The sequence below is a fragment of the Microcaecilia unicolor genome, chromosome 2, assembly GCF_901765095.1.
Source record: "Microcaecilia unicolor chromosome 2, aMicUni1.1, whole genome shotgun sequence".
In the NCBI taxonomy this organism is placed as follows: domain Eukaryota; kingdom Metazoa; phylum Chordata; class Amphibia; order Gymnophiona; family Siphonopidae; genus Microcaecilia; species Microcaecilia unicolor.
In genome coordinates, this window is record NC_044032.1 from 396,047,127 (window position 1) to 396,061,796 (window position 14,670).

General features: G+C 42.8%; 1 protein-coding gene across 4 annotated transcripts in view; it reads left to right on the top strand.

The window, feature by feature from the left end:
- The window catches only part of ARHGAP24 (Rho GTPase activating protein 24), a 912,569-nt gene that overhangs the window by 854,798 nt on the left and 43,101 nt on the right, over positions 1-14,670 (top strand). For all 4 annotated transcript variants that reach the window (XM_030190600.1, XM_030190603.1, XM_030190601.1 and 1 more), the window contains one exon: positions 13,234-13,366. In XM_030190600.1, the coding sequence (XP_030046460.1) occupies positions 13,234-13,366 (133 nt within the window). The remainder of the gene's footprint in view (positions 1-13,233; positions 13,367-14,670) is intronic.

A 14,670-nucleotide genomic window follows, 5' to 3' on the forward strand; every position in this document is an offset into this window, starting at 1 on the left:
ACAAATACCCACACAGCTTCTAGAAAAAGGGAGGTCTCTCCATAACAGCAAGGTAATGGAGGGAGAAGAGGTATCTGGGAGGGAAACTGTGTCTGGTCTAAATACCCAGCCCAGTCTGAATTTCTTTCTCTTGCTCCTTGGCCATTGCATAAGAGCCAACATTTCAAAATTATTGGGGGGTGCTAAGCCAAATGGAAATAACCCCTCCCCAGACACATACAAGGAATTCTTTCAATATTGGGGATGCACAAGCACCCACAGAGTCGGCTCCTATGGGCCACTGACACTGTACCACAAAGTAAAGGGAGGAGGTCCTCTGGATAACACACACACTGCACCTGGAGAAGCAAGTGGTGGAAGGCAGTGACAGAGAAAGGAAAGCTGCTGAACTAGTCCTTAGGTATAGGCTGGAAATGGGAAGAAGTCCACCACCACATCCTGCAGAGGAAAGACAATGAGAAGGTACATAAGATCCAACATTGAGAAGTAGGAGGGCATGGGGAGGAGTTCCCAGAATCTACTGTTATAAAGAAACTTACACATAAGTTTCCCAGATTAGGATACCTGCAACTAAGGACTTTTTGATGTTCCTTCAAACACAGAGAACTCTAAAAAAAAGCATATAAGAAACTGTAAGTGTTGGAAAATAAATTCGCTTGTAAATATTGTAGTCAGGGCTGCCGAGAGGGAGGGCAGGGGGGAAAATTCCCCAGGCCCGGCCCCGGCAAGCTTCTTGCTGCCTGCTTCCAGGTCTGTCCTCCCCTGCTCCTATGTTCTTCCCAGGACCCGAATGATTGCACTAGCATATCATGTTAATGCAGTCATCTGAGTCCTGACTCTCAGCATGGACAGGAGCAGGAGAGGACAGACTGTGGGACCAGGCACACAGGAAGCGGCTTGCCAGTGCCGGGCTCCCCTCCCCCTCCCCCACCCCCGGAGGCAAAGAAAGAAAGGTAAGGGGTGGATGGGTGGGAGCAGCGGTGTAAGTGCGGGGTGGTGCAAGTGGGTGAGAGGGGCAGTTTGGTTCTGTCCCGAGCCCGGCTATATCTCTCAGTGGCCCTGATTGTAGTTGTAGAGATATTATATGTTTTTGCTTAGACCTTTATTTTTAGTAAACCCTTTGGTTCAGAATGCAAATTCTGGCCTGGACAGACTTTGAGAATGGCTGAAAAGAGAGTGGATTTTGTCTGCCAATAGCCTCCCAGCATAAGCAGGTCCTACCCCTGACCTACCTATAGATTATTAAATTTTACTAAATGTAACCCACCTGAGCTATCCAGGCAAAAATAGGGTTATATGAGAATTTGTGTTTCATGATTATGGTGGCTTTTTTCATTTTTGATATTTATGGTTAATAAACTTTATTAAAACCTTTTTGACTATAACTTATAATTTCCAAAATTTTAGTGACATTCAATATGAGCTGTACTGATTTGTTTTTTTATCAATCTATAATCCTACTAATCAAGAGCTAATCAATTGTGACATTGATAATCTTGTTAGAGAAAATATTTCAGGTATGAGGATGATTAAAAATATTTGATTTTGCCAGCACATAATTTGTAGATAATACTGAGGGGCATAATCGAACTTCCCCGGCAAAATAGATCGCCGGCGATCTATTTTGGTGGCGGCGCAACAGCTGGCTGGAACCGTATTATCGAAAAAAATGGCTGGCCATCTTTTTTTTCGATCATACGGTTTAGCCCGGCCAAATGCTAGAGTTCACTGGGTTTGAGATCGCCAGTTTTGTTTTTCAGCGATAATGGAAAAAAATGCCGGCGATCTCAAACCCAGCGAAATCCAAGGCATTAATTAGATTGTAAGCTCTATCGAGCAGGGACTGTCTCTCCATGTTCAAGTGTGAAGCGCTGCATACGTCCGGTAGCGCTATAGAAATGATAAGTAGTAGTAGTAGTAATTTGATCGTGGGAGGAGCCAGCATTTGTAGTTCACTGGTCCCCCTGACATGCCAGGACACCAACCGGGCACCCTAGGGGGCACTTCTAAAAATTTACAAAAAATATACAAATACCTCCCAGGTGCATAGCTCCCTTACCTTGGGTGCTGAGCCCCCCAAATCCCCCCCAAAACCCACTCCCCTCAACTCTACACCACTACCATAGCCCTTATGGGCGAAGGGGGGCACCTACTTGTGGGTACAGTGGGTTTTGGGGGGGTTTGGAGGGCTCAACACTTACCACCGCAAGTGTAACAGGTAGGGGTGGGATGGGCCTGGGTCTGCCTGCCAGAAGTGCACTGCACCCATTAAAAACTGCTCCAGGGACTTGCATACTGCTGTCAGAGAGCTGGGTATGACATTTGAGGCTGGCATACAGGCTGGTAAAAAAAAGGTTTTAATGTTTACTTTTTTAGTATGGGAGGGGGTTGTTGGCCACTGGGGGACTACGGGGAGATCATCCCCCATTCCCTCCGGTGGTCATCTGGTCATTTAGGGCACATTTATGAGGCTTAGTTGTGAAAATAAAAGGACCAAGTAAACCCAGTGAAATACTGCTTAACGCCGCTTTTTTTTCCATTATCCGCGAAATCCGGCCATCTGGTAGCTACGCCCATGCCCGCCCATGTCCCGCCTTCGCTACGCTGCCGACACACCCCCTTGAACTTTCGCCGGCGCGGCGACAGGAAAGCGGCAATGGTGTAAAAAAAAGCCGCTTTCGATTATACAGATTTCGCCGCTTTTGAGAGATCGCCAGCCATTTCGGCGATCACTTTCGAAAATAAGCCTGACTGTTACATAAAGCAAGCCAAATACACTACCCTATTATATATCTTTTTAGTTTTGGTGAGTTTGCAGGGCTCCTAATCCTAACCCACAATATTCACTGTTTGAAATCTAAGTCATGATATGGCTTTTATTTCTGCTTTTCCCTTTCTACATCTAACAGTACCCAAGTGAATCTTTCTTAAAGGATAAATCCTTTCAAAAGACAGCCTGATTTTTACACTTGGTTTGGCAATTATCCACACAAGGAGAAGCAAGATTTTAACTCAGCATAATCCTAAAGTCAGTAAATCAGGCTAATTGGTGTCCAGCTGGGGTTTCTCATGAATTAATTTCAGAACGAAGGGGGGTGGGGAAGCATTCTCCAGGCTCTGATGTTATTACTAACATGAAAATGGGTTATGAAGCTAAATTGACCCTTTTACCCAAATTAGGATTTGAGAAGATTTGTTAAATTACAGTGCTGGTCCTTGAATGACACAAGACTGGTGCCCCGCACTATTTTCCAAGCTATTGGCTACTTGTATGTTTCTAAATTAATTTATACTTGAACAAGTAAACAAGCTAGTCCCGTTATTGGATTTATATAGTATTTGCAGAACTCATTTCTCAGAGGTCACTGTCAGAGCTAGCAGGAGGGGTGAAGGGCAGGAAGCCTACAACAGTGAAAGCAGCAAAGGAAAAATATGTCTTTTTACTACCAGGAACCAGAGAGCAGAAGGGGGGAAAAAAAACTCTATTGTTCCAAGCTAAAGTTAAGTTCAGAAAAATGATCAGCTGCCCCTGAGACTTCCACAATGCCTTTTCTAGGAAAATTTATGTATTTATTTATTTATTTATTTATTTACTGCCTTTTTGAAGGAATTCACTCAAGGCGGTGTATGTAACAATAGATCAAACATGAGCAATATGCAATTACAGCAGTAAAAATATTCAAATATAAGTACATAAGTATTGCCATACTGGGAAAAATCAAAGGTCCATCAAGCCCAGCATCCTGTTTCCAACAGTGGCCAATCCAGGTCACAAATACCCAGCAAGATCCCAAAAAAGTACAAAACATTTTATACTGCTGATCCCCAAAATGGTGGATTTTCCCCATTTAATAATGGTCTATGGACTTTTCCTTTAGGAAGCCATGCAAACCTTTTTTAAACCCCGCTAAGCTAACCACCTTTACCACATTCTCTGGCAACGAATTCCAGAGTTTAATTACACGTTGAGTGAAGAAAAAATTTCTACGATTTGTTTTAAATTTACTACATTGTAGCTTCATTGCATGCCCCCTAGTCCTAGTATTTTTGGAAAGCGTAAACAGACGCTTCACATCTACCCGTTCAACTTCACTCATTATTTTATAGACCTGTACCATATCTCCCCTCAGCCGCCTTTTCTCCAAGCTGAAGAGCCCTAGCCGCTTTAGCCTTTCCTCATAGGGAAGTCGTCCCATCCCCTTTATCATTTTTGTCGCCCTTCTCTGCACCTTTTCTAATAACACTATATCTTTTTTGAGATGAGGCGACCAGAATTGAACACAATATTCGAGGTACAGTCGCACCATGGAGCGATACAAAGGCATTATAACATCCTCATTTTTGTTTTCCGTTCCTTTCCTAATAATACCTAACATTCTATTTGCTTTCTTAGCCGCAGCAGCACACTGAGCAGAAAGTTTCAATATATATCAACAACGACACCTAGATCCCTTTCTTGGTCCGTGACTCCTAACGTGGAACCTTGCATGACGTAGCTATAATTCGGGTTCCTCTTTCCCACATGCATCATTTTGCACTTGCTCACATTAAACGTCATCTGCTATTTAGACGCCCAGTCTCCCAGTCTAGTAAGGTCCTCTTGTAATTTTTCACAATCCTCCCACAATTTAACAACTTTGAATAACTTTGTGTCATCAGCAAATTTAATTACCTCACTAGTTACTCCCATCTCTAGGTCATTTATAAATATGTTAAAAAGCAGCGGTCCTAGCACAGACCCCTGAGGAACCCCACTAACTACCCTTCTCCATTGAGAATACTGACCATTTAACCTTATTCTCTGTTTTCTATCTTTTAACCAGTTTTTACTCCACAATAGAACACTACCTCCTATCCCATGACTCTCCAATTTCCTCTGGAGTCTTTCATGAGGTACTTTGTCAAACGTCTTCTGAAAATCCAAATACACAATATCAACCAGCTCACCTTTATCCACATGTTTGTTCACCCCTTCAAAGAAATGTAGTAGATTGATGAGGCAAGATTTCCCTTACTAAATCCATGTTGACTTTGTCTCATTAAGCCATGCTTTTGAATATGCTCTGTAATTTTGTTCTTAATAATAGTCTGTACCATTTTGCCCGGCACCGACGTCAGACTCACCGTTCTATAATTTCCAGGATCTCCTCTGGAACCTTTTTTAAAAATCGGCGTTACATTGGCCACCCTCCAATCTTCCAGTACCACACTCAATTTTATGGATAAATGACATATTACTAACAATAGCTCTGCAAGCTCATTTTTCAGTTCTATCAGTACTCTGGGATGAATACCATCCGGTCCAGGAGATTTGCTACTGTTCTGTTTATAGAGCTGCCCCATTACATCCTCCAGATTTACAGAGAAATCATTGTTTCTCCGACTCGTCAGCTTCGAATATCATTTCTGGCACCGGTATCCCACCCAAATCTTCTTCAGTGAAGACCGAAGCAAAGAATTCATCTAATCTCTCCGCTATGGCTTTGTCTTCCCTGATCGCCCCTTTTACTCCTCGGTCATCTAGCGGTCCAACCGATTCTTTTGTCGGCTTCCTGCTTTAAATAACAATACAAAGTGTGGCATAGTATATTACTTACATTGTCAACACAATATGTAATAGAACATTTTAATTGACAGTGTAGGGTATAAGCAAAGATGGAACATATAGATGGGTAAGAGAGTAAGAATAGTTAGAAAGTAAGGCGATTAAAGAAAGTTGCACATGAGGTCAGAGATGGTTTAATATTATCTCACCTAGGGTACGAGTGGGTAATGATATTTCTCTAGGCAGTGTGAAACCACAAGATGATACAGTTTATTTAAATATTTACAATGATATCTCCCAAACCCTGAATCTAGCTACTCTTCAATTTTGGAAATCAGGCACTGTTAATTCTACTCATCCATCCAGGAAATGAAGGGACCCTTTTACCAAACTGCTTAATGGCATCCTTACGCGGGTCATTCCCTTTCACTAAGGCCCTTTTTACCACCAGGGAAAAATGGCCAATTTTTCTATTTTCCATACTAGTGGCCATGTGCTAATTTTCCCATTCAGGTACAGTATATATATTTCCTTGTCCATGGATGGCTTAAAATTTAAATGTGCACCTGAGACAAGGAAGGGTTAAGTGACTTGCCCAGGATTACAAGGTGCAGCAGTGGGAATTGAACTCTGCTCGAATCATAAGTTGCAGTTTATATTGAGGCCTATTTTCTAAATGTGAGGCTTTGATGTGGAGGAGTTGAAACTTTTGTGATGTCTTTTGTGATGTTATCACTGAAAATTGCTGTAAGTTATGATGATCTACCCTTTGATTGTATTATGTATTCTCATATTTTGGAAAGTTATTTCATACATTCTCAGTATAGAATCTGAGTGAAATTCCTTTGGACTAAACATTCTTCAAAACGGCAAAACTCCAAGGGAAAGATAGAGTTTAGTATAGGGGCCGAAGTACTTCTTTGTACGAAAGAAGAGGTGATTGTGTCTGATGATCTCAAGGTAGCCAAACAGGTAGAAAAGGTGACGGTCAAAGCCAGAAGATTGCTTGGTTGCATAGGGAGAGGAAAGGCCAGCAGGAAAAAAGAGGTGATAGTGTCCTTGTATAAGTCTCTGGTGAGGCCCCATTTAGAATACTGTGTGCAATACTGGAGACCACATCTACGAAAAGATATAAACAGGATGGAGTCGGCCCAGAGGGCAACTACAAAATTGATCGGTGGCAGGGGTTGGCCCGACCATTAGGACACCTGAGGCGGGGACCTCAGGTGGCACTTTTCAGGGAGCAGCATCTCCCCCTTCCTTCCTCCACCCCATCTTTGGTGTTTACCTGTTGTTCCATCACATTCCAAAAGCTGTTTCGTCAGAGGCGGCCACAATAAAGGGAAAAGGCAGGTGCCATGAGCAGGGCAGTGTATGGGAATCGCTGCTGCCGCCGGCTTTTGCAACATGACAAAACAACAAGGTAAACGCCATGAAGAGGGTGGAGGAAGGAAGGGGGCAGCATCTCGGCCCAGGAGGGAGCAGCATCTTGGCCCCTGGGGAGAGCGGCATCTCGGCCCTGAGGGGGGGCGGCATCTTGCCTTGGGCCATCCCTGGTCTCTTTCATAAAGGGGTATTTTGCAATAATTAATGCACACTTATTTGTAGTGTGCACTAAAAACACTAGCACGCCTTTGTAAAAGGGGCACTCAATATGTATACCTAAGAAAGGCGGGAGAGAAGGGGATGTGATAGAGACATTTAAATACCTCCACGGCATTAATGTACAGGAGGTGAACCTTTTTCAAATGAAGGCAAACTCTGGAATGAGTGGGGTTACCATATGTCTGGATTTACACAGACATGTCCTCTTTTTGAGGACATGTCCGTGCAACCGGGCGGGTTTTGCCAATCTGCCCGTTTGTCCGGATTTCTGGACAAGCGGGTGGGCGGGCCATCCTGTGCTAGCCTCCCGGCCCTCCCCTTACTTACTACTCTACTGCCCTGGTGGTCTAGTGACCTCTTCCGCCTTCGGGGCAGGAAAGAGCCCCCTCTTTCCTGTCCAGAGTGCTGCCCTGCATCCTGTTGCTGATCTCGGCGCTGATTCAAAATGGCCGCCGAGAGTTGAAGCGACCTCGCGAGACTTCAACTCTCGGTGGCCATTTTGAATCGGCGCCGAGATCGGCAACAGGATGCAGGGCAGCACTCCGGGCAGCAAAGAGGGGCTCTTTCCTGCCCCGAAGAGGTCACTAGACCACCAGGGCAGTAGAGTAAGGTAAGGGAAGGGGGGGTGACGGGGAGGGGTAGGGTGCGAGGTGTGACGGGGTGGAGCGAGGGTGTGAAAGGGGGTGGGGCGAGGGTGTGAAAAGTGGCGGGGTGGTGTGAAAGGGGGTGGGGCATGTGTCCTCTTTTTTGGGGGGGACCAAATATGGTAACCCTAGGAATGAGAGGGCACAGGATGAAGTTGAGAGGCTATAGGGCTCAGGAGGAATCTAAGGAAATACTTGCCAGATATTTGTGACCTGAATTGGCCACTGTTGGAAACAGGATGCTGGGCTTGATGGACCTGTGGTCTGTCCCAGTATGGCAATACTTAATGTACTTTTTTATGGAAAGGGTGGTGGACGCATGGAATCGCCTCCCGGTGGAGGTGGTGGAGATGAGGACTGTGTCTGAATTTAAGAAAGCGTGGGACAGGCACCTGAGATCTCTTAAGGAAAGGAGGAGATAGTGGTTGCTGTGAATGAGCAGACTGGATGGGCCATTTGGCTCTTATCTGCCATCATGTTTCTATGTTTCTAAGTAGGTCCGTCTGAGCAACATTAAATACATCAAGCTAAAGTCTAGAATGGAAAAACAGAAAACAGAACAAACTATTTGCACCACAAGTCAAACTTAACAGAGGATTGGAGTACCAAAGTCTTATGATAGTCAATCACTTTTCAATAGCCTATTTCTTTTTATGACTAATTGAAAAATTAAGACAAAATCACAAGGCCCAGGAAGACCAAACTTGACAGAGCGCTGAAAATATTATCTGATCTTTTTTTGTTACAAGCAATTCTTTGATATGCAAGAAGGAGTCTGACATCTAAATATATCACTATGAAATTGCCATTGCCACAGAGGGATTTCACTTATATTCAAAACATTGTCCTTATTGTACAGACATTGGAACATTTGTTTTATAGATGCTGCACTTGTTGTGCAGTTTTGCCATCTAGCGGTAGGATCTAGAATTGCAGACAGAGCATGCAGTCAGTTTAAGTTGTTGGGTAAAAGAAAAGAGAGAGGGAGAGATTCATCATCTTTTAGAAGAGTAAATTCCCAAATGATCTTTTCTGGCCTATATTTATATATATTTTTAAGTATAGGATTTGGAATTTCTTCAGATGAAAGTTAGAACAGCAATGGTTCACCAGCACAACAACACTTGCTGGCAGTGAAGTTGTTGTGCATAAAGCTGGGACTCTGGTTTTGTCTACATTTTGGGTCTAATCCACTAAGGCTTTTCTCCCATTCTGTGGCTTTGCAGGTGGGCGAAGGGAGGGAAATTTTATGAATCAGACCATAAGGGGGTAAATTCTATAGAAGACAGTAGGGACTGTCTTTACTTCATGTTCTATTGTGAAGCACTGCGTACGACTGGTAGTGCTATAGAAATGATTTATAGTAGTAGTAGTACCTATTTTAGGATACAAGAATGTATGTAAGTGACCAGAATACTGACACATATGCTAATCATCTGGCCATACACTCTTCTGTAAAATAGTGTCTAAATGTGTTGAAGTGCAGATTCTGTAAATTAAAAAACAGTATAACTTATATGGGTTTTGTAGCAATCCAGATGCGAGTATTTATTGGTCAGTCTAAAATATACATGTGGATTTGCACTACTAAACTAATATTCTGTTAAAGAAAGTAGGCACCTGTTTTCCTATATACTAGAGTAGGCTCCAATGAAGCATCTTATGTCACTTAAAAATAGGCCCACAGGTATTGAATTACCCTCTGTGGGGAATTTTATAACTGAGCACCTGGTAAAAGCCTATTGTACAAAGGGATGTAGCTGCCTTCTTGCCTTTATTTATTTGTTTGTTTGTTTGTTCTTGTATCCCACAATTATACAAAAACAAGTTTCAGTTCAATGTGGCTTTATTTAACAATCAGGTGAAATTGCAATGTTTCATTACAGTTACAAATTTGTCCACATCATCAGTAACACGTTTTAACTGTAAAAGGTTTATTTATAGAATACTAGTGTAACAGCAAAATACACACCTATAACTTAGGCACAAGTACATATCCTGACCATACATTTCTCAGGCACCATAGAGTACCAGCCCTGTTACTCCATTTGTCCTTTATCTTCCCACTTTCTAAACTTTTTATCTGTTTTACTCTGTCTAAGCTTGTATGTGCTTTTTTTCCCCCACAAATCTTTTTATTAACCCTCCTGTTTACTAACCTGTGCTAGCAGCTGCCGTGAGGCAATGCCGACACAGCCCTTTCAAAGTAAATGGGCTGTGTCAGTATGACTGCACATATAGCCGCTAGCGTAGCTTAGTAAATAGAAGGGGTTAATTTTCAAAATGACAAAATGGCCAAGTGACAGAAATGGCAAATATGGCAATATATGATAATGTTTAACAAATAACAGATAGCATCAAGTACATTGCATAGAGTTAAATTAACATGTGAAGATGCAATAATATTCGTAATGTATTAAAATGTTGTATTGTAAGTATCAAAAGGAGCCGAAGTTTTTTTAAAGCTGGAGAGGTGGTGAGATTTGAAAGCTGCATTTTGTTCGTAACGTTTTATGGCACAAAGATGACTCCACCATTCATGAAAATTTAAATGAGGGAGTTTTTCCCCCCCCCCAATATAGTACTATTAAGTGAATAGCAAGCGCCATCATAATATCGAACAGATTGTGATGTTGATCTTCAAGCAGGAGGCCACAGGGAGGAAAAACTGAGGATTATCACATCAAATTTAAGATCTGTGGGGGGTGTGATGGACAAAATTGTGGTGATCCTTCTCCATATTTGAGTCCAATAATTGTGTATATAAGTGCATTCAAAAAGCATTTGCAATAAGTTGCCATCAGGTGCACAACAGGACCAACCAAGAAATGGAAGTGTAGAATGCTTTTATGTAAACTGTTTTTATTTCAATGCCCTGGCCTTAGCAGTATATCAAACCTGTGTAAATAAATAAATAAAACTTAAGTTCCAGTGATACATACGTAATTTATAATATTCTATAAGTTATGTGTGTGTGAATCCTGCCCACATTCTGCCTATGTGTACATCCATCTGTAAAATACACTCTACCCGATATTCAAAAGGGTTTAACCCGGGCAGAAGAGGCTCTCACTGAGCAACTGAACATCTGATATTCAGCGGCAGTTAACTGGTTAGTGCTATTGAATATCTCCAGTAACTGCCATGTCCTAACCGATTAGGTTAGGGGCAGGCTGGAGGCAGAGCGTGGGTGAAGCTTGTACTTAGTTGGTTAGCAGTGATTTTCAGTCCGCCAGCCGGCTAAGTAACTGCATAAAGTTAGGACAGCAAAAAGGCTGTCCTAACTTTATGTGCTCAAGTTAACTGAGCACTGGTCTGAATATCGGCCAACACCCAGTTATTTTCCAGGTGACCACCGAGACTCGGATATTCAATGCTGGTAGTTGCACCTGCCCTGGCATTGAATATCCATGTTCCATGCTATGTGGAAACTAAAAAGAGTGAAACCTTTCTTCCCAAGGGGAGGTATTCCGTAATTTGGTGCAATCACTTGTTTTGAGTCATTTGGACTATTGCAACTCCATTTATGTAGGATGTAAAGCCCAAATTATTAAGAGACTCCAGACAGCCCAAAATACTGCAGCCAGACTCATATTTGGAAAAGCAAAATATGAAAGCACCAACCCCTTAGAAAACAATTACAGTGGCTCCCACTAACAGACTGAATTACATTCAAAATCTGCACCCTGACTCATAAAATCATCCACGGAGAGGCCCCAATTTATATGTCAGACCTTATTGACCTACCAGCAAGAAACACAAAAAGTTCTTCACGTACTTTCTTAAACCTTCATTACCCTAACTATAAGACACTTAAATACAAATCATTATATGCATCCAGCTTCTCCTACATCTGCACACAACGTTGGAATGCACTACCGAATGCCTTAAAAACAACTCACGATCTGACAGCCTTCCGGAGGTCACTGAAAACTAAATTATTCAACGAGACTTACAATACGAATCCTTCATAAAAGACTCACTATTACATCTGCATTAGAACTAATTAACATTAAACCCTTCAATTTGGTTACTTTAATCATACTGTTATTATTTAATGTTATACTTTATCATACATTTTGCATATCTGATAGCTATTGATTATTTCTTTACTTTATTTTCTTGATATCTTATGTACCTTAATTGTAACAATACTCTGTTCTTCTCATACCGTTAAAGACGACTGTCATTGTGGCATAATGTAAGCCACATTGAGCCTGCAAAGAGGTGGGAAAATGTGGGATAGAAATGCAGCAAATAAATAAATAAATAAATATCTGGGGTCAGTTCAACCCGCGGCTGTCAGTGGCCCCAACGCTGATTATTGAGCCCACACTATGTACAGAATAGCACTTAGGTGGAGTTTTGCAATTGTTCTAATGAGTTACACACAGAATCGGTGCATAACTGTTAACGAGCACTTTATCGAGTTACTTTCCATGTGCCTTCTTAATTTAAGAGCCTGTTTACGATGATTAAGTTTTGCCGTGTGGTAACTTTTGGGGGTAGCCAACATCTGCTCTGTAGCTACCGCACAGGGCAAACATCTACCAAATGATAAGTTCATCAGTAGATAGTGCAGTAAGTGTATCCACACTGTTTGCCAATGCAGTTACTACAATCCCATGTGTGAAAATAAATACGATCCCCAAGCAGTATTCCACTCCAACCCCACCCCTATGATCAGCATCAACAGGCATCACCCCCAACTCCCAATCACTATCAGTATCATGCCCTCTGCTCCTAAGTGAAATCCGACTCCCTCCTCCATCCTACTCCGTTCACCTCTCCGACATGTACCATAGCTTTCCCTGGTGGGTTACTGGTGAGACAGCCGCAATCCCCAAACACTCTTGCCCCGAGGCTGGGCCAGATTTGAAATGGCAGCTGTTATTCCTAGTAGTAGTACTGAGAGACTGCTGCTAGGGGTTGGTGCTGTGAGGTGGGAGGGGGATTTCTTGGTTCCCCTTGGGAGGGGGTGGAGATGCTGACTTGGGGAGGCAGGAGGGGAGGGAAGTTGACCAATGAGTTTGAGGCTGTGGTTCTTGTCCACCAGTTGCACAGGTGCAGTTAATTCCTCCTATTGAGGAGTTATTAAGTCCCACTCCCCTCCCCTCCCCCCCCCCCCCCCCCCCCCCAAGCTACCAGCAGCTGTGCAATTTAGCACATGTTAAAGTACTGGCACTAAATGTGCAATCCATGCCCATCCTCTGCCCATACCCCACCCATTTCTCACCCTGTGACAGGGCATGTGGTTAGTGCTTTGATCAGTGCACCCTGTCGTGTCTGCATGGTACCAGCACACACTAATTTGTACACTGCATATATCACACGTTGGTAAACAAGTCCCGAAATGAATGAAATTTGGAGAGAAAGTTACTTGAGCTTCATTCACAGGAATGTTTGTTTTCTCTTTCCCTCTCCCCTCATCCCCCACAGCAATACCGATGTACACACTGTCACATCTCTCCTGAAGCTGTATTTAAGAGAACTACCTGAGCCTGTTATCCCTTATGCCAAGTATGAAGAGTTTCTCTCTTGTGCCAAAGTACTGAGCAAGGAAGAGGAGTCTGTAAGTATTTGTGATCGCGTGCTGCATGTTGTTTTCATGCTCATGTTTAATTCTGGATATTTTTGATAGTGAGCAAAGTGAAAGGTGACATTTCTTTACAATATCTTTATTACAGTCATAGGGGGACCCTTTTACTAAGCTGCGGTAAGCACTAACCACAGGTTAAAATCCACCACTTTAGGGCGGGCTCAGGCGTCCCACGGTAGTTTTGGGTTTGGTGTGTGCTACTCATGTGCTACAAAATAGAAAATATTTTTTAGTGCTGGGTGCATTCTTGAGGGCAGAGAATAGGTGTGCCCAGTGCCAGTCAGCATAGCTGCATCACCGCGCACTAACTGATTAGCGCATGGTTAGCATGAGATCCCTTACTGCCTAGTAAATAGGTATCGGTAAGGGCTCCCACGCTAATGGTGTCAAGGCCTTTTAACACTTAATATTTGTAAAGCCTTAATGTCCTGATGTATAACCTCGGCATACCAGCACACACCTGAAGCCTCTTTATTTTCTGAAATTTTCTTTATTGAATAAATATAGATAGTTCACTCACAGTCAGATGTTCAGAGGTATTGCCCCAAGGCAACAGAGACCCTGTGATTCTGAGAGCTGTATCAGTGGTTGGAGATAGAAATCTGAAGAAAGGCAGCTTTATTGCAGAGGTGGGAAAATAGTTAAACAGATGCAAGTAGTTCAGAGCTGGGTGGCTGGAATGTGCAATTTCTTAGAAAGAATTAACGAGGTAAAAAATGGATTTGTTACAAGGGAATTTAGCAGGACAAGTGCTCTCTGAAGCATACAGTTCAAACTCCTCTTATTGACTTATAAGTGCATTCACTCTGCAGCTCCTCAGTACCTCTCCACTCTCATCTCTCCCTACATTCCTCCCCGGGAACTCCGTTCACAGGGTAAATCTCTCTTATCTGCACCCTTCTCCTCCACTGCTAACTCCAGACTCCGTTCCTTTTATCTTGCTGCACCATACAGTGGGGGAAATAAGTATTTGATCCCTTGCTGATTTTGTAAGTTTGCCCACTGACAAAGACATGAGCAGCCCATAATTGAAGGGTAGGTTATTGGTAACAGTGAGAGATAGCACATCACAAATTAAATCCGGAAAATCACATTGTGGAAAGTATATGAATTTATTTGCATTCTGCAGAGGGAAATAAGTATTTAATCCCTCTGGCAAACAAGACCTAATACTTGGTGGCAAAACCCTTGTTGGCAAGCACAGCGGTCAGACGTCTTCTGTAGTTGATGATGAGGTTTGCACACATGTCAGGAGGAATTTTGGTCCACTCCTCTTT